General features: G+C 58.0%; 1 protein-coding gene across 4 annotated transcripts in view; it reads right to left on the minus strand.

The window, feature by feature from the left end:
* ARHGAP26 (Rho GTPase activating protein 26) overlaps positions 1 to 26,745 on the minus strand; it is a 157,885-nt gene that overhangs the window by 104,092 nt on the left and 27,048 nt on the right. For 3 of the 4 annotated variants that reach the window (XM_026858405.1, XM_026858406.1, XM_026858407.1), the window contains 8 exons: positions 12,891 to 12,986; positions 11,845 to 11,906; positions 11,384 to 11,455; positions 10,072 to 10,173; positions 6,022 to 6,132; positions 5,112 to 5,216; positions 4,227 to 4,356; positions 3,737 to 3,837 (listed from right to left, as the gene is read on the minus strand). In XM_026858405.1, the coding sequence (XP_026714206.1) occupies positions 3,737 to 3,837; positions 4,227 to 4,356; positions 5,112 to 5,216; positions 6,022 to 6,132; positions 10,072 to 10,173; positions 11,384 to 11,455; positions 11,845 to 11,906; positions 12,891 to 12,986 (779 nt within the window). Of the gene's footprint in view, positions 1 to 3,736; positions 3,838 to 4,226; positions 4,357 to 5,111; positions 5,217 to 6,021; positions 6,133 to 10,071; positions 10,174 to 11,383; positions 11,456 to 11,844; positions 11,907 to 12,890; positions 12,987 to 13,224; positions 13,244 to 26,745 lie in introns of those variants that run through there. The other variant, XM_026858408.1, reaches the window with a different exon arrangement.

Here is a 26,745-nt window from a genome sequence, read left to right on the forward strand (position 1 = left end):
CCTCCTGGCAGGGAGTGGCCGAGGGCCAGGAGGTCTCCCCTCAGCCTCCTCTTCTCCAGACTGAACCCCCCCAGTTCCCCCAGCCGCTCCCCAGCAGCCCTGTGCTCCAGACCCTGCCCCAGCTCCGTTGCCCTTCTCTGGCCACGCTCGAGTCATTCAATGGCCTTTTTGGGGTGAGGGGCCCAGAACTGAACCCAGGAATCGAGGGGCGGCCTCCCCAGTGCCCAGCCCAGGGCTCAGATCCCTTCCCTGTCCCTGCTGGCCACGCCAGTGCTGACACCAGCCAGGATGCCGTTGCCCTCCTTGGCCCCTGGGCACACTCTGGCTCACATTCAGCCACTGCTGACCCCCCCAGGTCCTTCTCTTCCTTTTCCTCGGGGCAGTTTTCCAGCCGCTCTGCCCCAGCCTGTGGCGTTGTGTGGGCTTGTTGTGACCCAAGAGCAGGACCCGGCACTGAGCCTTGTTGAACCTCATGTGACTGGCCTGGGCCCATTGCTCCAGCCTGGCCAGACCCTCTGCAGAGCCTTTCTGCCCTCCACAGATCAACACTCCTGCACAACCGGGTGTCATCTGCAAACTTACTGAGCATTCCTCGATCCCCTTGTCCCAATTGTTGATAGTGAACAGAACTGGCCCAGTACTGAGCCCTGGGGAACACCACTTGTGCCAACTGGATTTAACTCCATTCACTCTTTGGGCCTGACCATCCAGCCAGGTTTTGTCCCAGAGAAGAGTGCACCCATCCAAGCCCTGAGCAGCCCATTTCTCTAGGAGAATGCTGTGGGAAACAGTGGCAAAGTCTTTACTAAAGTCTAGGCAGACAACATCCACAGCCCTTCCCTCACGCCCTAAGCAGGTCACCCTGTCACAGAAGGAGATCAGGTCAGTCAAGCAGGACCTGTCGTTCATAAACCCATCCTGACCAAGCCTGATCGCCTGGTTCTCCTGTACGTGCCTGGCACCCAGGATGAGCTGCTCCATGACCTCCCCTGGCACCGAGGTCAGGCTGACAGGCCTGTAGTTCCCCAGATCTCCCTTCCGGCCCTTCCTGTAGCTGGGCGTCCCACTTGCTCACCTCCCGTCACCTGGGACTCCCCGGTGAGCCAGGACTGCTGATAAATGGTGGCAAGTGGCTTGGTGAGCACCTCCACCAGCTCCCTCAGCACCCTGGGGTGGATGCCCTCCAGCCCACAGCCCCGTGTGTGTCCAAGTGGTGCAGCAGGCTGAGGAGATGAAGGCATTAAGTACCTCAGCCTTTTTCTCATCCTCTGTCACTGTTTCCCCACACGTCCAATAAAGGATGGAGATTCTCCTTAGCCCTCCCTTTGTTGCTAATATATTTACAGAAACATTTTTTACTGTCTTTTATTGCAGTAAACAAATTAAGTTCTAGTTGAGCTTTTGCCCTTCTAATTTTCTCCCTGCATAACCTCCCAGCACCCTTGCAGCCCTCCTGAGTTGCCTGCCCCTTCTTCCAAAGGCCATAAACTCTTTTTTTTTTCCTGAGTCCAGGAACCTCCTGGACTGGTTCCTCTCCACTGCTCTGTATCTCCAGCTGATGTCTGGTAACTTCAAGTCCCCACCAGAACAAGGGCTAGCGACTGGGAGACTTCTCCCAGCTGCTTATAGAATAATTTGTCTGCCCCTTCCTCCCAGCTGGGTGGTCTGTAGCAGACTCCCACCACACTATCTGTCTTGTGGGCCTTCCCCATGGCTCCTGCCCATAAACGCTCGACCCTATCAGCACCATCACGAAGCTCTAGACAGTCAAGAGGCTCCCTGCAATACAGGGCTACCCACCGCCTCTCCTTCCTTGCCTGCCCCTTCCGAAGAGTTTGCAGCCACCCCTTGCAGCGCTCCAGTTGCGCGAGTCATCCCACCACATTTCCGTGACGGCAACCATGTCCTAGTTTTCCTGCTGCACAGTGGCTTCCAGCTCCTCCTCTTTGTTGCCCATGCTGCGTGCGTTGGCATAGAGGCACTTCAGTTGGGCTGCTGTTCCTGTCACCTTTTTGGGGGAGAAGCCCTAATTCTGACAAGACCATTCTCAGGTGTTTCTGTGGTTTCTAACACATCAGTAACCCTCGTGTCTCTGCTGCCACAAAAGACCACGAAAAGGACCCTGGACAGACCTGGGAAGACAGACCCGAGGGAGCTCCCTGCAGGGCTTCCCCCAGGGTCCTCCCCAGCCTGCCCCGCTGCTGGCACCAGGCTGCTCCCAGGCTGCCCGACTCCCCGCCCAGCATTCAGGGAATGCCCCAAGTTCCACCCCACTAATACCCGGCTGCAGCCACAGCCCGAGACACGTTCAGGGGCCGACACCACGTGCAGTGCCCTCTGTGACCGCAGCAATGGGTCCCCTCCTGCAGCACCGACATCGCCCGTCGCTTGGCTCCAGGCCGACCCCAAGTTCCCGGCACTGCGGCCACAAGCCCCTGGGCTGGTAACAGAACCTGCAGGCCGGAGGTTGCTGGCCCAGCGCAGGCAGGATCAGGCAAGCCAAGGGACCCGCGGGCAAGCAGGCGCAGCGGCGCGGTGGCTGGCCCAGCCCCCAGAGAGGGCTCCTGCCTGGCCCGAGAAGGGCTCGCGGTCGGGCGGCAGCGCCCGCGCCCCGGGACAGCGTGAGACGGGGAGAGACCGCATGAAACACAGCGCAGCCGCTGATGATTACAGGGCTGGAATATTTTAATGCTGAGTTATAATGAAGATGCTCCGAGGCAAGAGGAAATGAATTTTAACAGCTGTCCTCCCCACGGCTGGCTCCCTTCGCCAGCAGGGAGCCGTGCGGCAGCCTGTCCAGCCAGCCGAAGCGCTCCCCTGCAAGGGGATAATGTTTGCAAACCGTCCCAGCCAGGAACATTCCGGGGGGGTCCATTGTTCCTGCTGTATAGAGGAGCAAAGCCAGATCCAGCTACAGCTGCCCCAGGAGCAGTGGGGCACATGGTGTGCGCTGGCCCCCCACACCCCACATCCACTGCTCCCCCCGCTCTTCCACAGCCCCTCGGGGCCCAGGGCAGCTCCAGCTTCTCCTGTGGCTCTGCCACAAACAAAAAAGCTTCATTGGCCAAGTCACAGGCATTGGGGAAGGAGTGAAATCATGAGCAGGTTCTCCTCTGCGGGCCTCAGAGCAGGAACGAGGGGCTGGGGAGCCGGCACCGATGGAGCCAGCGCATGGTGGGTGTGCAGGGACAACCCTGCTCTGCTCCCAGCCCCCAGACAGCCCCAGTCGCACCGGGCGCAGTGCAGCAGCACCACCAGGAGCAGCGAGAGAGGAACCCAAGATGCAGCTGCACATGTTTCAGCTTTTAAAGGTCTCTCACAAACAGAATTAAATAACTAAAGGACAGAGCTAAAAGCAAGAGGAGAAAGGCCCAGTCTTGGCCCAGAGGCAGCTGCTGCAACTTTGTGCAGACACCAGCCGGGGATATGGAGCTGGAGCATGAAACGGAGCCACGTCCAAGGGGCTCTGTCTGCCTGGGAAACCAGCTCTGCCCTCAGCACAGCTGACAGTTTCCAAAGATCTGTGAGGCTTTGGGAGTTTGCTTGTCTTTTTTTTTTTTTTAATTCCCCATGAGGCACTCGCTCAGCCTGGAATGAATCTGACCCACTTCATATGTTTTTGTGTCACCTTGCTAAAATCAGTTCCCCTTGAGCACCGGGGGAAGATGTGGCCAGCAGCTCCACGGCCCCCCCAGCACACCCCCGGGACACAGTCCTGCTGCCTGTCCACACTCACCCCTTTTCCTCCAGATTTCTGGTCAAACGGCACCATCGTGATCCGCTTCGATTCCCTCTGGTACGTGCAGTAATGCTTCACCCAGGAAGTCCCGAAGTGACCTACAAAGCCAATGCCGGTTTTATTCCCAGAACTAGCACAGTTCCAGTGCCCTCCCGTTAATAACATGTTGTGTTTAACAACCATTTAACATGACAGATTTCTGTACCTACGGTTCTGGTTGGACTTTACAAGAGGATTAAGCATTATTACCCCTGTTCTGTTCAGAAGAAAGACTTTTAGCAGGACCTGGCAGTGATGTTCCCCCCCAGGGAGAACCTGGCTCCCACATTCCCACCTTAATATCCCACCCACTGGGCCAATCCCTCTCTCCCACAGATTTTGGAGCTTCCGGAGTCACTCTTCGTGCCCCACACCCTGACGAACCACCTTCCTCCGCTGCCCACTCGCCCCACTGCCCTGGCAGGCAGTTCCCCACCCCAACACTTACGTTTCTCCTGCACGTAGAGGTAACCCTCCATCGTGTAAGGGCTGATGTTCTTGTGCTCGTGAGGGTTCTCCTTCATTTTCTTCATCAACGACTCAACCTCTGACCTTGTTCCTTCAAAACGATTTCTTGTCTGCAAATTAAAACAGGAATGCCTTCTCCAGTGTGTGGGCCCGGCAAGGAGGGACCCTGCAGGGGTGGGACCCCAGAGCTGGGCCACCGCAGGCCCTGTGGGAAGTGGGACCAGGGAGGCCCACTCTCAGCCACAGGACAGATTTTCTTCCTGGGCCTGGATTTAAGCTAAAAGAAAAATATTAAGACAGTTGGCAAGTTGTTTGTATTACGCGTTTTGTGAAAAAGTTGTTTCAAAAGAATTAGACCTGCCTGCATCCATGGGAGAGAAAAAAAAGAGTCATTTTATAACAAGAGAAGAAGGCAAAGCTGCAATTTTTTGGCCAAAGCCCTGCACACCTGTCCAGGGTGCGGACACCGACCACGCACTGGCCACGGCCACAGCCAGCCGAAGGGCTTCTGCTCCACAGCCCCCAGACTGCAACAGCAAAAAGCACTGCACTTCCCAGAACCAGCAGCACTTTGAAACACCTGAAAATGGTTTGAAACCCCTGGAAATGGTTTGAAACCCACACTAAAAATCACAGGGCATTGCCTGGGGACACTGGGCGTCTTCGTTTGGTATGTCCTAGGGAACGACCTGCCAAGCAGGCTGTGTATATGATGAAGCGTTATTTACAAAAAAGAATTTGCTTTCAATGACACACTCAAAGCTTTTACTTGATGGCACACAAAAAGGGGATAATAAAATCTTGATTAAAATTTATCAGAAGCGTTAGTTAGTCTGGCGGGACAATCACAGCGACAGGCACTTACGTTCTGGATGCTGATTGTCAGTTCTGTCTTGAAATCGCTGAAGTCCTTTGCAAGCTCGTAGCCGTGGTGGTAGAAGGTGAAAAGCCCCTGCAGAAAGGCCAGCAGCTGCGTTGGGGTAAAACGAATCAAGACGGTCAGTAGAGACCCACAGTCAGGTCCAGAGCAACCGCTGCCGAGGGGAAGCATCCCTGGGATGCCCGGTGGTGGAGGGGCCAGCTCCATCCCTGCCAAGATGTCCTGTTCCTCGTTTCACTTGCAAAACCTCCTCTGACCAGACCCCAAAGCCGAGTCTGTGCTTCCTTCCCCCAAAACCAAGGCAAGCTCCTGCCCCAGGACCCCCCGTCTCCCCCAAGCCCCGGGTGCAGGGAGAGCGGGGCCGGGAGGTGTGGGGCAAAGCAGGCAGCACGCTGCCCGTCCCCACGCCAAGCTGCTCCTGCCGCAGCAGGAATCGCCTTTGCAAGGACCCAGGGAGCTTTGGCACTTCCCAGAGGAGCTTTGAAGGACTTAGTACCTGAGCAAAGGTAGACCTTAGAAAACTCTTTTTTTTTTTCCTGTTTCCGTCACTCCCACACTTTCTCCCTTGTGGATGTTACAGTTCTATTTTTTTTTCCCTAAATCAAGCCTATTTTAATTTTAACTGCCAGCAGGCCCCACAGTCCAACCCACCGTGACAGAAAATGTTCCCATCACACACGTGGCCACTGAGCCAGCAGCTCCACGCAGCGGGGCTCACGCAGGTGCTTCCTCCCCCCAAATCTTCCTCCAAGGGAGGGCTGGTGGGGTGAGGCTGGAGCCCCCCCAGCCATCCCACCGTAGGGGTGCCCCATGCCACAGACTCCTCCCAAGCTCCGACTCCTCCACGCAATCACGCGTTTTTTTGGAGGCTGAGGCGGTTCAAGCGCTCACTTACAGGCTCCACGAACTCAAACATCTTCCTCTCCTGGACCTCTTGCACCTTGGAGACATATTCGAGGGAGACTTCGTAGAAATGCTGCCGAACCAGGTCCACCTGGCTGTCTGCCTGCAAGCACCGGGGGGGTTAAAGAGGAAACACGAAGTTACTACTGATGGGGAGCGCTCGGCCTCGCCACCAGAGGACATCTGGGTTTAATGGGAACGTGTCCGTGCAGAACAAATTCAGCTTCAGACCCCAGTCCAGGGCTGAACAGATGGCACAGCTCTTTCTTCAGCTAAAAATGACTCATGTTCTCACCTCCCTGACAGCTGTGCAGAAAAGCACGCATTAGAAGCGAGAAAAATGAGAAGTCGCTGCATACTTGACAATAAAAGGCAATTCTCTGCTTTCTGGAAAGCGCCACAAGGGGTTCGCGCAGGCAGGGCGAGCAGACAGGGCGCAGACGCTCTCCGGGTTCCTGAACTTATCCAAGCTAGCCCCTTTACGGTCCTCCACAAGTCTCCTCTCGCATCAAAACCACCGCCAGAAAGAACGTGGCGACCCAGACGGAGCTGCCAGGCAAACATGCCAAGGTTCAGGTCTCGGGCTGCAGCGAGTGCCCGAGCCGGTCGGTGCTGCCGGAGGGCGGCAGGGACAGCACCCGCGTGCGCTGCCATCAGCTGGGTGACCTGCTCAGCCTGGTGGCGGAACTCAAAGAGGAGGCTGAGAGGTTAAGAAGTATTAGGGAGTGTGAACGGGAAACTGACTGGTGGAGTAACACCCTCGAAGCCCTGAAGCAACGGGAGCTAATGGAAGCTCCAAAGGAGGCAGGTAATCCCTCACCCTCCTGCTATCAGGCAGAAGGAGGGGCACTAAGAGACAAGGGGGGCTGGAAACAGGTCCCTGCTCGGGGAGGCAGGAAAATCCTGGAACACATGTCCTGTGAGGAGCGGCTGAGGGAACTGGGGGGGTTCAGTCTGGAGAAGAGGAGGCTGAGGGGAGACCTCATCACCCTCTGCAACTCCCTGAAAGGAAGCTGCAGAGAGCTGGGTTGAGCCTCTTTAGCCCAGTAGAAAGCAACAGGACAAGAGGGAATGGCCTCAAGTTGCGCCAGGGAAGGTTCAGACTAGATATTAGGAAGCATTTATTTGCAGAAGGGGCTGTTGGGCGTTGGGATGGGCTGCCCAGGGAGGTGGGGGAGTCCCCATCCCTGGAGGGGTTCAAGAGTCGGGTCGATTCAGAGCTTAAGGACCTGCTGTAGGTGGGAACTGTGCTAGGAGAACGGCTGGACCAGATGATCTCCAGGGTCCTTTCCAACCTAGATGATTCTGTGATATTACTATAAGCGTATTCCTTTTAAAGTGACTAATATCCCCAGATCTACTTTCATGTTTAAACACAGATGATGATATTTTCCTCAGTCAAAATCTTCAATGGGATTTACTTGGGTTCAGTGCTTAGGCCTATGTTTAGGCACCACATGCAATTCAATAGTTCAAAAGTACAGACCGAAATCAAACTGAGAATAAAATCTAAGGTAGCTGATGGTGCTGGCACCCGTTAAATTCAGGCTTCTTTAATCCACAAACTTCCTAAATCATCCATATTTCATCCTTTTCCCCAGAAGGTTTAAATCAACAAACTGGTGAATTTGCTACAGTTGCTGTTGTTCACAATTCCTCACTGCAAAATATTTCAGCAGTAATTCAGCAAATATCTGGTTCATTAAAATCTTAATTCTAAAATGTAATACTTGAAAAATAAAACATATATTAGAGCTGCTCCAAGAGTATATGGGCAATTGAACATCCCAGGAAATTCTGTGATTCTGTGAACGCCCAGAGCATCCCGGGGCTGAACTGGGCAGCACACGCACCCACCAGCCTCTCCAGCGAGCGCGTCACTACGGTGGGGCAGCCACAAATCCCCTCTGCTTTGCGGGTAAAGCCCAAATGAGCGAAAGCAGGAATATGCCCCAAAATGCATAAAAATAAACCTTGGCATGCAAGCGGAGCGGAGCCGCTGCACTAGCAGTGGGGTGAGGGACGCGGGTACCCCCAGCGCACGCTGCTGCCACGTTTGCAAGTGACACTTTGCGTGGAGCAACCGGGGCGTCAGCGAGAGCCTCGCTGGGCCTGGGCAGAGCCGCGCTGCACTGCACAGCCCACCGGGGCTGGACGTGGGGCCGCTGCTGCAAACCCAGCTGGCAAAGCCCCGCCGGCGTTTGGGCAGCCGCTGGCTCCTGCTTTTCTGCGTGACGCTGCCCCGAAACGGCCCGCGTTCCCCAGGACCCGCCAGCAGCCCTTGTGCCGTGCGCCCGCGGCGCGCAGGCTGAGCTATTCAGCGAACCGGAGTTCTGAAAAGCAGAAAATATGATGCAATCAAGTAACTTTGCCAGGAGTTAAGTGGCAGATTAGGCTCTGCGTGTTATTTAATTGGTCGACAGCCAAAGCAGCAGAGAATTCCCATGGTTTCCTCCCCTCCCCGCCTCGCTGCAGCAGTCGCACATGTGGCCACTATCCCCCGCCAGATGCAGACAGCGGGAGGGGGTTAGGAAACACAAACCACCAGATCTCCCGGACACAAACGCTCTTCCCTTAGGGCATCAGGGTGTCTAGTGAAGCTTCAGACTCATAAACGGGGCGTGTTGACTTCCCCAAAACGATACCACCCCGCTGGCACTTTTTCCGTGCCGACATCTGCCGTGGCTGCAGCCCCCTGCCCGGGAAGCCCCTCGCTGGGCAGGGGGGGAGCGGGGCGGGTGCCAGACGGGGCAAGCGCTCCCATGTGCCGCTAGATGCCACATCCACGTTTCACAACCCACACGCTGAGCTCTTTCACAGGCACCCCCCATCCTCGGTGGGGCTTGAGCCACCAGAACCAGTGAATATTTTCTAGCTCCCCAGGGGACAAGGTCCCAAGACTGGAACTTGGGAGCTGGCTGCAGCCTCCTCCAGCCCTCGCAGCCAAAGTCAGCGTTTGGGGTGGAAAATGCCAGCAGATGGCACCAGCAGCCAGCGCTGCTCCACACGCACCCGCAGCGCATTCCCCACCGCATCCCGCTGCGGCGGGCTCCCGGGCAGCCCCGCCAGGCCGTACCCTGACGGGATCACACCTCTGAAAGTCACTGCTGCAACCTCGCAGGCACAAGCGGCTCCTTCCTTCCCCAGAAAGAAATCCTTCCATTCCCGTGTCTCACAAGAGTGGTTCAAACACGAACTAAAACAGGCTTAAGGGGTTATTTAAAAGTCATGAGAATGGGACTCTCCATCTTCTGGGTTCTCAAGTTATTTACAAACCCAGAACACCTACGCAAGGCCAAAGTTTGCAGGCACGTCAACCCTGACTCTCACCCCTCTTCAACCCTGATTTGGTGGAAGGTGATTATTTGTGCCACAGATAGATCCGTTCCCTTGAGTCCCCACCTTTGCCGGGCACCGTCCCACCACCGGAGCTATCCCAGAGCAGGAGCCATCCCCCGTGCCCACCAGTGCCCCCAGGAACGGCTCGGCAGCACACCAGCATCGTGCCCAAAGGCAGGGACACGCACCCAGCAGGGACCAGCCAGCTCTGGGCCAGTGCAGGGAATTCCAAACTCGGAAGAAGTGACTGAAAACTCAGCGTACTCATCCAGGAAGGCATTTAGCACGGCAGCTCACTGCATCCTGAGTCAGTAACAGGCTCCTAAAGCAGTTTGAAAGCCTGATCACGCCTCCTATGAAGCCCAAAGCCAGCGCAGCCACTCTCGGAGAAGGAAACTAGACATCCGTGATTCGTGCTGGCACAAGGGAAGCCTGCAGCAGAACCAGTTCCCTTCTGTTACGCTCTTTAATTATAAACTCTCTCTCTCCTTTTTGATTGCTATCCTTTTTGGGATCTCTCTGATTTACTCATCAAAACAGCTCCGTCCCCTCTGATTAAAGGAAGGGGGGAAAATCCACCGCTCGCAGCCAGAATGAGGGGAAAACATGAGTTTACAGCCAGGAGAACCAATGCTGCAAGCTGTGCAAAGCATTCAGAAAGCTCAGTTACAGCTAGACAAGGAGAACCAGAGGTTGCTCTCACCTCCTGAAGCTGAGATTCTTTCTTCTTAGAAGACAAGTTTAAGTGCTTTTCTAGGACACCACAGTACTTCTCCGTCTCCTTGTCGTATTTCTTTTTGGCATCCTACAAAACAGAACAGAAAGTGTGATGCTGAACACAACGGCACCAGAGCAGCCGTGAGGGTCCTCGGCATCCCTACGGCATCGGGCAGGACCGCGAGTCCCGGGCGGAGTTACCCCCCGTCCGCACAGCCCGAGATGGGGCCATCACCTGGAAGCGGGTGAAGCTGCTTTTAACCGTGAGCACCGGGCAGCTCCCTGAAAGCGGCTCACACTGCCAAAACCCAAGACTCAGGGGAGCCCCTCCGCTATTCCCAGGGCCCGAGGCTCAGCAAACCATCCAGACCCCGGGTGGGTGCAAACACACCCAGGGAGGAAAGTGTTTGCTACCCAGCTAACCAGTACATCGTCACAACTTCACACCCCATCCCTGGCCATCCCTTGCACGGGCTTTTCCTGCGTCACTAGGGACAGTGACACAGAAATTCGGCTGCTTATGGCCCTAAAGGAGGATGTCATCCTTAACTCTTCTTTTGCACCTCTCATCCCAGCCTCGCCACCCCGACTCACCAGTACGAAATCCACCACTGCCACCTGTTAATAACCGGCCCCTTATGAAGCAGCCCTCTTTGTCCTTTTTTTTTTTCTGGCTGCCCAAGCCAGGACAGCCTGGCCGGGCTGGGCCGTGGCTCCCGTGCCAGTGGGGAGCTGGGCACACCACTGCCATGCAAACATGGCCCCGCCAGGCTGGCGTGGGCTTCTTGCAGGCAGCAGCAGGTTGTTATAACAACAGGAGAGCCGCAGACAGCAGTTTTCATTTCAGAACAAAGGCAGGAAAGAAAAGGGGGCCAGGCTGTCTCACAGACGCCCTCAGCCACACCACAGCTTCCCCGGGCTTGCCTGTCCTGCCACAGGTTGTCCAGATTCCACCCAGTGACATGGCAGGGGTGGAGAGCACAGACTGGGGGGCTCAGGCAACAGGGAACCCCTCTAAGAAAATGCTAATTCATGCTTGGAGTAAGAAAAAAAAGTTCACTTCAACTGGCATGTGATTTTTCACCCTTGGGAGTTACTTGGTTGTGGGTGGACTCAGAACACTGAGGCACTTTCCCAAGAGCTGGATCATCCCTGTCTGCACCCCGCAGCAGAGCAGCACCCCCCTGGTCAGGTCCTGGGGCCACCACCATGGCCATGGCCAGGCGGCTCTGGGCTCTGCTCCTCAGCCCCAGCAGGGTGTCCCCGAGGGGACGGCACTCGGGGCAGCAGCAGCTCACCTTGGCAGCCCCGATCTGCTCCTTGCGAAACTTCTCCAGCGGCGTGATCAGCACCTCGCTGGCGTTCTCGATCTGCGGGCAAAGACCAGCACAACTCACCCATCACCTTTGTCCAGCTCAGCCCCAGACACCCGAACCACTCACAGCCTTTCCCAGGAAACCCCCCTGCAGCCCGCGGGAGCCCCCACACTTCACCCCTCCAGCCCTGCTGGGCTGAGGCCCGGGGGAGGCCGATGGCCATTTTCCAACTGCAAGACACCATTACTGATGCTCCTCAAGTGTGCCCCCAAATCCAAGTTCACAGAATCACAGAAGTTCACCCGCTCTCCCCCTGCTCTCCCCCAGGCAAGGGAAGGGGCACCCGGGCTTGCCACACGCCACAGTTGCCCCGAGCACCACAACCCCCCCGGCGGCAGCACCGGTGCCACCAGCCGCCCCGCTCCCGGCAGACGGGGCCGTACCATGCGCATCCGCTCATCCTCCAGGTTCCGCAGCACCGTGGCGAACTCCTGCAGAGACTTGGCTGGAAGGGACCCATCCGCACAGTTAACAACATTTAACAACGTTTTCTTTTCTTTTTAAATTAAGAGCAGGACTCGACAAGGTTTTTTTGTTTGTTTGTGCTTTGGGAGACTTAGGGGGTTCGTGGTTTGGGGGTTTTTATCAGCTCTGCTCTCTCCCTAGGAAGGTTTCCAGTGGCCTGGTAGCAGAGCATCCCCGGCGGGGTGTTCCCCCCTCCAGAGGGGAGCACTGCACCTTCACCTCGAACCTGCCCTCCCCAGCAGCCGGTCGCTGATCTGGCTCAGCTCCAGCCTCGGCCGTGCTCGTCGCACGAGCAGCAGCTCACCAGCATGTGCGTCACAGCAAGGGGACTTGGATGAGAAAGCGATTTGTGCTGGGCACAAATAAATAAGCCAAGATAAATCAGGGCTAAAGCTCACTTGGTCTCCTGGCTCCAGATGATGTGCGCAATAAGCTCGCAGAGTTCAGCTGGGGCAGAAGTGGGATAACACGGAGCGAAGCGGCTGAAGCCGCTGCCCTTCGCCATGAGAAGCTCTGTGGTGGGAGCTTGGAGGGCGCTGCCAGGCCGGGCACTGCCGGCTCCTGCCCGCTCCTGCAGCCAGGCAGCGAGGCTGCTGCTCCCCCCTTGCACGGCACAGCCCCTTGCAGGGTATTTCACCACAATCACAACTCCAGATCCCTGCTCTCCAATGCCAAAGGGATGGAAAACCTAAATGGTTTCAGATACGGGCAACCTTCTTCCTTCCCTATCTGGCAGGGGTAGATTTAGGCCAAGAAACAACAACTGATTTCCTTGGGAAGGCTTTGTTGATGCTGACCCAGGAGAAACCTCTGCCAGGAGGATCCTCTGCCATTTCCAGAGTGCAGGAAAGCACCCAGACAACTCCCCAGGCCCCTCAGTGTCCTCATGTGTTTCTCCCCCTTGCCCTGCTCAGCTCAGGGCTCTGGATTGTGGCTTCGGGGCTACCCAGCCCCCAGGACTCACCTATGCAGATCTCATCATCCGTTTCAGCATCGCCGATGCAGAGGAACTTAAACTCATTGAGGGAGTCTGCAAACTTGCGCTTGGCCGCCGACAGGTCTGCCGAGAGAGTGGGAGAAGGGAAAAAGTAGGCGTTAGAAAAGGGAAAAGCCCACCAACAGCACGATGTGGGGGGATGCATCCCACGGAGGGACCTGTCCAACGCCCCCCCCCCCAGCACCAGGGAAGCCCTAAGAGCACTGCCCTTCTCCTGCGCTCTCCCACCAGGGATGGGGCTCTGCGGGGTCCCAGCCAGCACTCGCCAAAATACACTAGAGGAGATTAAACCTCAAAACACCGTGAGCAGTATGCAGGAGCTCCCCACTGCCCCCCCCAAGAGATGGCACCTCTGTGCAGCCTCCCCAAGAGGCTGAACGAAGGTATCACGTATGGGCGATAGCATCGAGGTTTACTGCTCTCCAAGCTGCAGATTCTCTCCGAGATCTGAATCCTATTAAGTTCTTACTTGCAGTGACCTGAGCAGATCCAGGATTGGCTTTTTGAACCGGCCCCGTAACCCTGCGATGCAGACACACGACGCAGGGCCGCCAGCTCGGAGGGGAACTTGAGCAAGGCGAGGGACTGCAGGCACACAAACGGCAGTAGGAAGACGTAAAGCTAATTCCCATGGGCATTTCTTCATTCAAAGTCCAAACATACCGCGGTTTTTCTTCCTTGCCAAGCACAGGTGGAAAACATGCGTGTGTACATAAAGGCCGTTTCCTCCTCTCGCACACCAACAACAGAAAGATAACCGCAGAAGAATTCAAGTGCTTTGCTTTCCCCACGGGATAAGGGAGTTCGTAGCTTCCTCCAAGCATTAAAGCTGTTCTCCGAGTGTCTCTACTTCAAGCCCTGGAGCTAATCCTGCCCACAGCTCCGTCCCCGGGAGAGGGAAAGTGCCGGGAGCTTTCCCGGTGGAAAAGTACAGCGGGGGCTTCTCCAGGGAGCAGCCGAGGAGCCACGGCCACAGGGGCCCGGGAGCATCCACGCTTTCAAAGCATGGATCAGACAAAGTGGCATTTGCGTTTTGCTCCCTGGACAAAGCAACGGGCACTACTGGCAGTCTGTCCGTGCCCGCGGCTGCCGGGAGCCTCTGCCTGCCCCTACGGGAGCAGACCGGCCGTTTTTTGGGGCAGGTTCCAGGGTGCTCTCACAAGGTTCCACAGAGGGACTCAGGGGAGGTGGGAGGCTTTGCTCCAGCTCCGTCAGCATGAAGCAGGCGAGGGGCACTGGAGGCACCAGGCCAGCCCCTGGGCAGCTCTCCGGGCACACCAGGCTGGGGGGCACCTGGCTGCACCCCCAGGGAAGGGCAGGGCAGGGCTGGGGGCCGGCTGGCAGCACCCCCACCCTCTCCTCCGCCCGTGCCGGTGCCGCCCGCAGCGGAGCAGCCCCTCTTCCCTCGCCAGGGCAGCCGGAGGGCTCAGGGCCTTTAACCCTGGAGCCGGGCAGCCTCCTGCCTCCTCTGGAATACTCACAGACATGACGTTAATGATTTAAGGAGCCATTTCCTCTCCCCCAGCTCCGTGCTGACCAACAGCCATACCACGGCCTCACTGACATCCCGCCCGCAGCACACATGGCACGGGCCCGGCCAAACCCACCCCACCGTGACACCCCCCGGCCCACCGGGCAGGACCCCAGAGCTGAGGCCGCTCTGGCACAGGATGAACACCCAAGGAGGGCTGAGCCCCGGCAGCCCAGGGCAGAGCACCCCCAATACTCCTCACCGGGGCCGAACCACCCCACGGAGAGAGGAGGAAGCCAGGGCTCTGCAGCCACCAGGCCCGAGCCAGAGCGAAGCCAAGAGGTCTTCAGAGTCAGCAGCACCCGGCCGCGGTGGCCCACGGTGCTTATAAATAGGAAAGGGGGAGAGGGAGAGACATTCCCGGTGCGACAGCGATAAAGGAGGTTGGTGGGCAGCCGCTCGCTGAACGACATGGCCAAGTCACAGGGACAAAGTGGATGCTAAAATTAGCAGCAAGCTCGGCCAGCAAAGGAGAGAGGGGCACCCGCAGGTGAGGAGCCAGCGTGGAGGGGCCCCATCATCCTCCCTGTTCCACCATCAGACCCACCCACACTCCTTAGCACGCCGTTTTCCTAAAAGCTTGAACCTCTCATTTACATTTTGGGGAAAAAACCCTCCAGTGGCAGCAGGCAAAGCTCCCAGATGCACTACAGGCAGGGATGAGTGGGGGAAGCAGGGTGGCCCCTCCGTGGGCCAGCTCAGCTCCTGGGGCTTCTTATTCCCCGGGGCTGTGGACGAGCAAACCCAAAATCCTACAAAGGCTCAAGGCAAACTTCTGCTTCCTCTCCTTCACTAGTAAAACCACCCAGACCCTGCGCATGAGTCACAACCAGGCTGCACCAAGGGCTGCGAAAGTTTTGCTTCCAAGTTCTCCAGCTGGCTTCATCAACCACAACATCAGGAAAAACCACCACAAAGCCAGAAAAATCCTCCTGCCTAAGCGACACGACAGCTCGGGGTCCAAGGACAGAGGCTGGGTGGGCAGGGATGGATCCAGGGCCACGCGGGCACTGGCAGAAGCAGCGAGGCTGCAGCGTGCCTGTGGGGACGGAGGTGCCATCCTGCAGTCCTGATGCCAACGGGTCAGTCCCGGGCCCGTCGTGAGCACCAGGGGTGGCAAGAAAAGCACCATGTCTGGCAGAGGCATCCCAGGAGGTGAAAACAGCTGCTGAAACACCAGGAGGGTCTGCGGTGCTGCCATGGAGCCACACGCCTGCCTGCACCCAGGATCCGAGACAAAACCACGTGGAGAAAACACCGGCCAAGCAGCAGCAAAACAGACCCACGTCCCACCTGCGAGGCAGCGCCCGCGTGCGTGGGGAGGCACCGGGCTCCTCTGCCCGCACGCCACAGCGCCCTGAGCACACCTCAACGCCCGGCTCCGGTCAACACGCGCTGGGCTCCAGCCACAGCCACACGTGGGGTCCAACGGAGCAGCGTGTCCTCCCCCCTGCTCCCTCCTCCTCATCGTCACCTCCCAGGGCTCCCCAGCCACAGCCCCGGGCTGGCGGGGACAGGACGATCCCTGCGGGAAAGTCCACTTGACAGAAAACAGGCAGAGGCCGTGCCTGCCAGAGGCCCAGCTGCGTAGCTACAGCAACCAATAATCTAAATAAAATGCCGCTTTAAAAGTGATGTATCGGCTCGTTCCTGCGATACAGGGCTACACGCTCAGCCGTCCCTGGGAGCAGCCTGGCAGCGCTCCCCTTCCCGAGCACTTTGCTCTTCCTGGAAAAGGGTTTGTGACCCAAACCAGTTGCAGTGGGGGGAGAAAACTGCAGAGAACAGGACGAGTGACATGGGAGGAGATGTCCCCTCGCAGAGGGACCGGCAGGGGCCTATCCCGGCCAGGAGGGAGCTGGAGCTGCACCTGCCCTCATCAACCCCTTGGTCCATCTCTCCTCCCTCGTGCCCGCGTCTGCCCTGGCACCCCACGCCTCTCCTCCTCCCGCCGCCAGCCGGGGAGCCGAGTGATCGCTGGCGGAGTTCCCGTCCCAGCCTCACACCTCCAGGCGCCGGGGCTCCCTCCAAACCCAGCTGAGGCCGAGGTTCCTCCAGCTCGCAGCAGCCCTGCAAGGGATCAGCAGCAAGGGAGCACTTGCACCGTCCCTCCTCCTGGATCACCCCGGCAGCCCTCCTCCTCCTCCTCCTGTTCCTCCTCAGCTACTCAGAGTTAAATCTGCTTTCTGGGAAGTGGTTGCTGTTACTGCAACGAGACTGAAGTGGTGGTTTTTTACAAAAAAGGCCCCTTCCAAAGGAATTTGAGACTATTGAAAAAAGCCGTTTATTAGACTGAAGACGTGATTTCACAACTGCGTGTACAGCGCCCCGGACGCAACGGGGACAACCCTGTCCCAGCCCCCAGGCGCGGGTCTCCCCCTCTTCCCGGGGCGCGGGCGCCAGATCTGCCACATCCACGGTTCGGGTGACGGCACCAAGAGCTTCGGCCACTTCGGGGAAGTCATTCACGAGCCACAGCCCTGCCACGAGCTGCTCCCTCCTGCTCACCGGCTCCCGGCTCTTCCCCCAACTTTACTCCTCAGCCAGACATCTCACCTCTGCACAACACCCCTGTCCCCCCTCTCTTTGGGTTCTGTGTTTAAAACAGGTTCAGGCTTTGCCAAAGGGACCACAGAGGTAACACGCGCTGAAACCTGAAAGCCTGGGACTTTTCCCTTGAATCAAAATTTATAAGGGGCTGAGGGGAGATTGCAACTCCTCCACTAGGGTGCTTTTCCTGGCTGGGATGGACACCTGGGAAACGTGACCACAGGACACAGAGGGGAACCGTAACCCACCAAAATGAGACATCCAGAAGACAGACATCCCCTCGAGCCTGCTGCCCGCTGAGGAGCGCGGTGCCCCGGCCCAGCAGCGCGTGTTTGAAAGATCAGTTTGGCTGGGGAAAAAGTTACGCTGCTGGCTCAGAGAGCAGGGGCTCCCCGCAAAGCCAGTTTTGCAGTCAGCTTGTTATTTAAGCTGGAAAAAAGCAAAACCAGCTCTGGCTCAGCTGTGCTATTGAGGCACCAGGGACAGAGGATGCTGCGGGTGGGTCAAGTGAAAGACAAACCTGGTGAGCAATCCAGGAGCAAAGGGTTAATGCTGCTGCAAAAGGGACGAGCAATGGATGCTGAGGAGGCCACTTGCACCCTGCAAGGCAAGTTCCAGCACTCTGGGTGCCTGACGGAGGTTGTGCTCACACAGAGCAGTATTTCTACACTTCCTGCAAAGAAAATTGCTTAATAGCCTATATTTAATGCTCAACTGGACAACAGGAACCAAGACTCCTGCCCCTTCCTTCCCCCGCGGCAGGGAACGGCAGGGAACAGCGGGCTCAGGCTGCGTCTCCCGGAGAGGGACGGGAGGGTCCCCGGCAGCGCAGGAGTCTGTCCCCCCTCCACCTGGCTGCCCACGGTGGCACTGCCCGTCCCCCCCAACAGCACCCGCAGCCCCAACACCCCCTCCCTGGGGCGGTGACCACACTCCCAGTGGCAGCCACAAGGACAGAAGCCACCAGCTCCCCCCTCGCGGGTTTGACAAGTTCCTCAACGGTTCTCCAAAACAATGAATGTATGGTTTCACTTTCTGGCTATTCTTTAAGAAAATGCCTCCAGCCCTTCTTACTGCACGTGTGCCCTTGGGTGTGCGAGAGGGACACGCACCTCGGGGTGTGCTGACAGGAGCCGGGCCTGCTCCCAGCGGGTGCCAACACACGGACCAGCCTCTCCGCTCCTCCCGCATGCAGCAGCCGCCCTTTCGGTGCGATGGGAGAAAGTGACGGGTCCTGCCTCCCCGGAACCACAGAGCTGAAGCCTCGGGGTCTGCAGAACGCTGTGGGATCTGCCTGCAGCAGACTCTGCACAAGTGCAAGGTCAGACTGTCATCAGACATCGTCCGCCCGGGCTATGGGGGTAACACACACACAGACACACACAGCACTGGACGGTGACAGCCCCTGGACAGAAACACCGGCACAAACAGCGCAAATCCCGGAGCGACAGCACAAGCAAAGGGAGCAGCACGGTCTTGCTGGTTGCCCGGGATCTCACCACCCCACGGCAGGCTGCCCCGTCCACAGCCACTGCTCCGGGCAGCGCTGCCGCCGCCAGCACCCGCAGCCGGGCAGGGAGGGGACTGGCGCGATGCAGGAGTGCCACCGGCTGACCCGAGGCAAACCCAACCCAACGTGCAAGCTGCTGCGCGCAAGCCACGAGCCCGGCGTGCAAGGCAGCAGCGGTGCTGCCAGCCCCGGGGAGGGGACGGGGAGCAGCCAGGGCCAGCTCCTTGTCCCACAGTCCTCACGGCGTCACGGCCGGGTCCCCTCCACAGCCACCTCGGTGGCCTGGCAGAAGCCTCCTGCACTGATGCTGAGGCAGGATCCAGCCAGGGGACCTGCCGTGCGAAACGGCCAGGTGCAGGAGCCCAGAGAAGGCAGATCTGGGGGGTCACTAGCAGAAACTGCCACCCCAGTCCAGCTGCGGGTCAGAGCAAGTCTGTCCCACACCTCCCCAGGCTGCGGCGGCCGGCACCGGGCAACCCCACGGTGGGCAAGGGCCAGCTGGGCTGGATAATCCAGGGAACAGCCACGCTAATCAGCAGCCAAAACAGGCAGATTACGGCCCAAGGGTGCTTAGGAAGCGGCAATATGGTGTCTGTCCCCACAGCATGCACCCGCTGTCAGTGAGCACCCGGCGACATGGGGCTTTGGGCACAACGCGGGGTCATGCACCATCCATCCCCCGGTGCTCAGCAATGCCCAGGGATGGGGGCTTGGGAAAGATCAGGGCTGGGAATGGCCAACTGGATCCAGCCCACGGACGCAACGCCAGCGCTCTGCTGAGGCTGGGTCACTCTGACCCAACCCCGGCCCCGCAGTTCGTGTGGGAACCCAGCAAGGAGTGCCTTGAGCCTGCAAACCAGCGCCTGCAGCCACCAGCAGCGGATTCAGCCCCCACACGTACCCAGCCCGTGCGCTGCTGGGCTCGGCACAAAGCATCGGGGCAGCACCATCCAATGCTTAATTTGTCCAAAAGGTTGCAACCCTCCCTCTTCGCGCTTCCTCGCAGAGGTCAGAAAAAGCCCCACTGCTGCAAGACGCCACAGCTCTGGACCCAGCACAATCCCCAAGCTGCTCTTGTATATAATTAGCAATGACTTGTTTATTAAATAACTTCTCTGCCGGGTGGTTGGAGTTAATCAGTGATTTAGGATGGGATTGCAGCTGCTGGCAGGTTCTCCCTCTGATTCATCGGTTGAGTAAATATATAAAACCAAATGAGCAGAGACTATCCCACCTCCAGCACAGCTTCTGCCGTCGTGTTCGTGCACCAAAGCCCACGGAAAGGTTGTCATGGCTTGGCACGTGCTGGAGATCGAGGTTTGAGGGTGCCCAACCCCACAGGAGGTGCCCCCAAGGACCTCTGCAACCCCAAGGCAGGGAGAGCATCACAGCCCGGGGCCCCGCAGCACCCCCAGACCCCATTTTGTGCCTTTACCACACTCACGGCCTCCAGCCAAAACGCAGCACCCAGCCTCGTCTCCGCAGCACGCGCGGGGAGGCCAAATGCCACCTCCTCAAAGCCCAAAACTTCCTTTTACAGTAGAAAGCTTACAGATACGTCCACCCTACGAGCCACGCTTCAAGGGAAAAACCCAGAACTGCTCAGATGTGCTAAAACACGAGAAAAATTGAACAATCTGACCAAGATGGCCCCAAGAGTGACGACCTGGGAGGTGCCACAGCTTCTGCTCAGCCTTTTACCGCAGCCATGGGAGCACAGTGCACCACTGCCCAGCCAGGGCATCACCGTATGCCTCGCTTCACACACTCAACGTGGCTTTGGATGGCAAAATGTTTGCCAGAGGGACAGAGAACCCATTGTAGGATGAATGGGACTATTGACTGGGCTCAAATAGCAGATCAGATGTGAGTAACACGCTGAAGACATGAATTATTTCCATGGTATTTTAAGAGATAAAAGTTCCATGCTTCGTGAAAAACAAAGTTAGCCCTTGGAAGGACTGCCTGGTTGCACAGCTAAAATTATCCCCACACTGCCCACCAGCCCAGCACCCTGGCCACGTCATCCTGCCACCCCCAAATCAATAATGTTTGGAGTTATCTTGGGAGCCTTGCCAGGCCAGGACGCTTTTGCAAGGCTTCCCAAGATTCCTGATGAAAGGCACTGAAAATCCAAGGGAAATGAAGCCAGAAGGACCGTTGGGTCTCCTGGAGAGACAGCTGGATTTCCAGGAAGATGGAGGAGGTTTTGCATCCCGGGGACACAAGGCGACCCTCGCCCACGGCAGCCGAGGTCGCAGGCACCTGCCCTCAGCGGCCCCGTCCGAAGGCGAAGCTGCAGGGAAAAGGTAGGTTTGGTGGCAGCGGTTGACTCTGCCGGGGTTTCGCCAGGCAGGTTGTGCCAAGGAAGAAAGGGAACAGATTTTAAAAAGAGAGAAAGCAAGAAGGAAGCCCCTGCTTTGCTGTGGGCCGGGGCTGATGCCCACTTTGGAGGGGCAGGGGAAGGCAGCCCCTCTTCCTGCAGCGAGCACTCCCTCACCGGCTGCAGCCCCGGGCACCGGCTCGTCGGAGCTCCGGCAGCAAGCTGGCGCTTCAGAGAAAACTTTAAAATCAGTGAAAACAACTTCAGGGAGATAAGAGCTGCGTGGGACGCTCAGAAACATCTGGTGACGGATGTATGAGACATCACAGGCTCCCGCCTGCTCCTCCCATCGCCCGTGCTAGAAATGGTCCAAACCTGCAAGGCATGTTTTGGGAATGTGCTCCAAAACGCCCGTGGCGGTGGCTAGAAGCCGGGCTGATGGCAACGCCGCGGGCCTGCCGGCACATCCCGCAGCGGGGGCTCGGGGCACCGGCAGCGTGGGGGCCACGACCTGCTGCCTCTGACTCACACTGCTCTGGCCGCTCTTCTGCTTCACAGAATCATCTCGGTTGAAAAAGACCTTGAAGATCACCCAGTCCAACCATTAACCTCACACTGACCGTTCTCAGCTACACCATACCCTTCATCATCCGTATTTCCAGCAGCCACCTCCTGGTTTGAGGAAGGTGATGGCTCATCAGAGCCTCTGACCGGGCTCTAGACCAGATCTGTCTCCATTTCTGGACATTTTAGCTCAGTGCAGAGGCCACTTTGCCACAGACACTTTGAGCAGGGTTCTCACCACTGCTCTCCATCCTTCCTGTTCAGCTTTTCTTAGCACTTGCCCACCACTTCCTACAGCAGCAAAATCCGAACAGCAGCTTTCGTGACTCAGATCTTTATCGCACAGTGGCTGAGACCTTTCAGAAACCCAGCACACGCAAATGGCCGTGCCCATTCCCCCCTCCCCAGGCCACCGGCAGGAGAGTGACTGGCCAAGGCAGCAGGGATGGGTTAAGGAAGCAATTAACGAAGCAGTTAACGAGGCATTCCTCACTGCTGCCAAGGGTGGCACCCAAAGGGACCCTCACTTCAGCACCAGGCACACAAACCCTCCAACAGCCATGGGCTCCACGACCTCTCCTGGGACAGGAGGATGTGGGGAGGCTCCCAGCTGTCCTGGCCACCGTGGAAACTCCGGACTGTTTCCCTCTACTCGCCCAAACAGGATTTTTCAGAAGTAACTGCTCTGTTTGGTGCCCAGCAGAGTTCAGCCCTGCCCCAGCTCCGCGTTAAGCGCGTTATTCGTGGGGAGGACAGAGGCGCGTAACGAGCCGCAGCAGCTCTGGGTTCAGGGCCCTGGGTGGAGAGCGGGCAGAGACGCTGCCAGGCGGGGCCAAAGGGAAGCGATAGAAAATAAAACACCTTGAGAAATCCAGGAGCAGGCTGCAAACACAACCTGCACACGCTGGGTCGGCAGAGCACTGCGAGCTGTCCTTAGCTGAGGTTAGGACGAGGAAGGAGAACACAAAACCCGTGAACGATGCAAATAACCCCAGGAAGGTTTCCTCTTTCTGGAGATGCTGGCCAAGACAGATGTCTGCAGCTAGAGGAAGGCCCATCCTAAAGCAGGTCCTAGCTCGCAGCAAGGAGCACGAGGGCTCAGAGGAACACAGGCGAGCTGCCAGCGAGCAGAGCCCTCCTGGCAGCAGCCTGGGAACCACCGTGAAACCCCCAGGATGCTCTTTGAAGATAAGGGGCCCGAAGTCGGGTACCGACACCCCAGCAGGCAGCTTCCAGGCTGACCGGCGCCACGTCGGGAACCTGCATGCAGATCGGCAGAGCCACCCTCCCAGCCCCCAGCATGGCATGGAGCCCTCCGTGCCCACTGCCCGGGGGGGCTTCCTGGTGCTTTGCACGAACGTGGCAACACCCCGGTGCTCCCACAGCCCCCCCAGAGCATTGCTGCCCACAGCTGCTGGTGGGGCAGGGGCTGCGTGCCCAGCATGGCCCGTCTGCACCCAGGGAAGGGGCAGCAGCTCACTCTGGGGCACAAGCAGGGTCCAGGTGTGTGAGGAAGGTCAGCATCCTCGGGGAGCCACCCCCCCTCTCCTGGGCTGGCCCTGAACACCGAGAGCATTTCAAGCACTTGGCAACAAACCAAAACAAAACAAAAGGAGATTTCTCCACTTCCCCACCTAACTACCAGGCCTGGCACTTTTCCCCGTGTTTATTTTTGTTCACATCCTGGCGTTGTTCTATGGCAGAACCCCCCCAGCCCGCCCCAACCTGCGCCGGCGGCAGCAAGCGGCGGCCGAGCCGGTGGAAAGTTTGCCGGCAGGTGGGCGGCCAAGCAAGGGGAGGGAGCTCAGGTGGGAGCAAAGTCTCCAAATAAAATCCCCTCAAACACATAGGACGGGATGCGTTGAAACGGCAGATGTGGGTGACGGCTGAAGTGCCTGGGAAACTTCAGAGACACGAAACGAAATGGAAAACTACTGCCCCGGCTGGCGTTTCCACGGGCAGCCGACTGCTCACGCCAGAACCAGGGGGAGGAAGCAGCAGTGAAACCCCCGCGGCACAGCCAGGGCCGGGGCGTTTGGGATGGGCGCTGCTCCGAGGAGAGCGATGGCACAGCTGCGGAGAGCGGCCGTTCTGCTGCGCCCCGCTGCCTCGGCTGTAAGCCCAAATCCATGGCAGATCTTTCCAATTTCCTTCAGGCAACGAGGATTTTCAATGTCGCGGTTACCCCCGTGCCTTCAAGCCACCCCACTCTCCCACCAGCACTGAGCAGGTCGCACAAATGCATCCAGCCTTACATCTAGGAGTAGACTGCCTCTGCGGCACGATGGAAATGCCACGTTTTACTCAAAGCTCACCGTTATTCCCCCCAGCTCCCTCGCTGGGGGAGGGCGGGCGAGTCCGTGATAGTGTAACGCTAATTATAATCTGTCCTGCGAGCCTTTCCCCATTTCCCCCCTCACCAAGCCCTGGAACAACCCACAGAAAGGCGGCAGAGTACCCTCGTTGCCACAATAATTCATCGACTGGAGCCTGGAATCACATTTCATTAGAATAAAATGCCCTGCCCGAGACAGCTAATCGATTTAGAGGATGCTAATCCAGAAGAAATTTGCTCCTGACCGAGGCAATGACCATTAGTGGAGCAGAAGGCCAGGCGGGGGTCTCGCCAGGGCCGGGGGGGTCCTGGCACAGCGGGGGCACGTTGGCAGAGCCCCCGGCCAGACACCGTGCATCGGGCAGGAGCAGACTGCCTCAGCCACGCACCTGGATTAGCTCATTATTAAATCTAATTAGTTAATAGCCAGCCCAGCGGGGGGGCAGCTTGATTTCTCGAGGAGCAGGCTCTGGAGCAGTGGGGTCCCGCGGGGGGACGATGGCTCTGTGGACCCCACACCGGGCAGAGTCCCCCCCCGGCACATCCCAGCCATCCCACAGCACCCGCTGCCCGCAGCATGGGGCAGGGCCCCCCTCGGCTTGGCACCCACCCTGGGCTCTTGCCAGCAGCCGGCGTGCCCACAGCCAGGGCAGGAAAGCGAGGTCAGCTCCCAGGCCCTCAAAAAGCAGTTTTGCAGCAGCCTGCTTCCTTCTCCTCCCAAGGAGGCTGCGGAAATCCTTTTGTCTCTGATGCTCTTCCACCTCAGCTGTAAGAACAGGAAAAATCCCGCCATGTTCGCAGGAACATCACCGGCGAGTCAATTTTTCCTGCTTCAGCAGGGGAAAAAAAATAAATAAAAACCAAACCTCTAGCAGAGTCTGTGGAGGCACGCAGGGTGAGAAACAGGACACATGGCTCGGAGCGCATCACCGCCTTTAACCTGGGCTTTCTCCCAGCCTTCGTGGCCACCGACACGGAAAGGGCTTGGGAATGCAATACTGGAAATGCTTCCCAGCTCCCTGCAGGGCACCCCTGCTCAACGCTCCCCGCAGCAACCCGCCTCCCCAGCTGGAAGGAGTGGAGCCGTGGGCACCCACCGCTCCTCCAGGGACGGAGCAAGGGCAGCGCCTGCCCCCCAAACGCTGCAAGAGCAAGGCAGAGCTGCCGCTGCCCTGGCCACGCGGGGGAAAGCAGGGGAGAACCACCCAACCGTTCTGCTCTGCAGTGGGGTTTCTTTTTTTTTCTTTTTTTTTTTTTGTAAAACATTGCTAAGCAACCAGCGCTCGGTGAGGACATGGTTCTGGACAAGACGCTGTTTCAGCTAGAAAAAGAAAAAGAAAAAACAGCAAAGAGATGCTCCACCAGGCAGTATTATTAAAAAGGCACATGCCAGCTTATTTTACAGGTCACTCAGCCCGTGCAGAGAACCCTTTATACCTCCCTGAGATACCGACGCAGGATTAGAAGCCGCTAAAAAGCAAAAAAGCACCTGGGTGCTCAGAGAGATGCCCACCCCGTGCGGCACGCCGAGCACACCGGGCTAACGGCGGCGAAACGCGGGTCGCAGCAACGTCCCTGAGTGTGATGTCAACCTCATGTCAGCAGCACTACAGCACGGCACGGCTACCAGCCAGGGAGCTGGGCGAGCCCTGAGGAAAAAGAAAGTTCTTATTTTACGACCAATTTACAGCCCAGCTGTAGATAAAAAATCCATATCTTTTTAAAATAGATTATTTTACACTGCAGCGCAGAACATTTTTGTCTTTTGAGGAATAAAGAGTCGCCTAGCTGGGCTGGCGTGGGGCAGAAAGCACGCGATGCCCTCAGTGCCTGCTGGCTGCCCCCTCTCCGCTGACGGGGTGCTGTGGGGAGCCCCACACCCCACCCGTGGGTCTAAACCAGAGGGAAGGGCGAGGAAGCAGCAGGCGGGCCCTCCGGCAGCCCCTCGCCCCCGCGCTGGCGCAGGCAGCCCCGGTCCCTTCCTGGGCGGTGGGACCCAGCTTCGCCCTGTGCTCGCAGGGGTGGGGTGTCTCTGGCAGCGGTGGGGCACGGCCGGGCCCCCCGCGAGGCCACCCTGGGCCCTCTGCCTTGGCTGGGCAAGCAAACCGCAGGGCCAGTATGGGTGGAAAGCACGTGGGTTTGGGGTTTGCTTGCTAAGATGATTCTGATTTTTCCTGCTTTGTTCACCCAGTGAAGGTGTAAGGTGGCTCCCCGTGTATTTTTCCCCTCTCTTTCTTTCAGAGGGCTGAAGGAAACGTTTGGTGTGGGGAGTACTGAGAGGTATGTGGTTACAGCTCTGCCAGTTCTGCACCAGCAGGGCCAAAGGCAAAGAGGACTTCTCCCTCCCTTGCATGACCTGTGTGGCTTGTGCAGTCACATATTTAATAGCTCGTCTGGTATTTTATTCAAACGAGGGGTAATACAAATGATAATACTCTGCTTTATTTTCAGCCCAACTTGAAAGCTCCTCCTCTTCCTCTCTGGTGGAACTTAGCGACAGGAACATGTTCCTGCTCGGGGGATGCTCTTTGTTTCTGCTGGTGGGTCTGCACCGTGAGTCGTGGAGGGACAGTTCTGCAGCCAGCGTTGGCTCCAGAGCGTGGCACACTGACCCCGTGGGGCTCAGCCGGGTTTGTAAGAAGGAAAACCCAGGGTGCGACAGCCCTTTGTCCTGCTGGGCCGTTGCAGTGGTTCCCAGGGTCGTGATCCGTGCAGGAGGCTCGTGACGACACCCCCAGGCATCGTCTGTCTTCCCAGCGTCTCCCCCATCCACAGCTGTGACCCCTGGGTGCTGCTGTGTGTGGGGAGCAATGGGGAGAGCCCAGCTCCTGAGCGGGGTGGGCTCCTCGAGTCCCTCCGGCTGTGACCCCACGGCTGCCACCTCCGCGGGGCTCTAGCCAGATCCAGGCTCTCGGCAGCACCGGGTCGGGGGGGAAGCTGGTGAGCAGAAGGGCCTGGGCGTGCAGGAGAGTGTGCGTGATTACGTCTTTTAAATTATGCTGGCAGAAG

This window comes from Athene cunicularia (assembly GCF_003259725.1).
Source record: "Athene cunicularia isolate RWA chromosome 13 unlocalized genomic scaffold, athCun1 chr13_part1, whole genome shotgun sequence".
NCBI classification, from domain to species: Eukaryota; Metazoa; Chordata; class Aves; order Strigiformes; family Strigidae; genus Athene; species Athene cunicularia.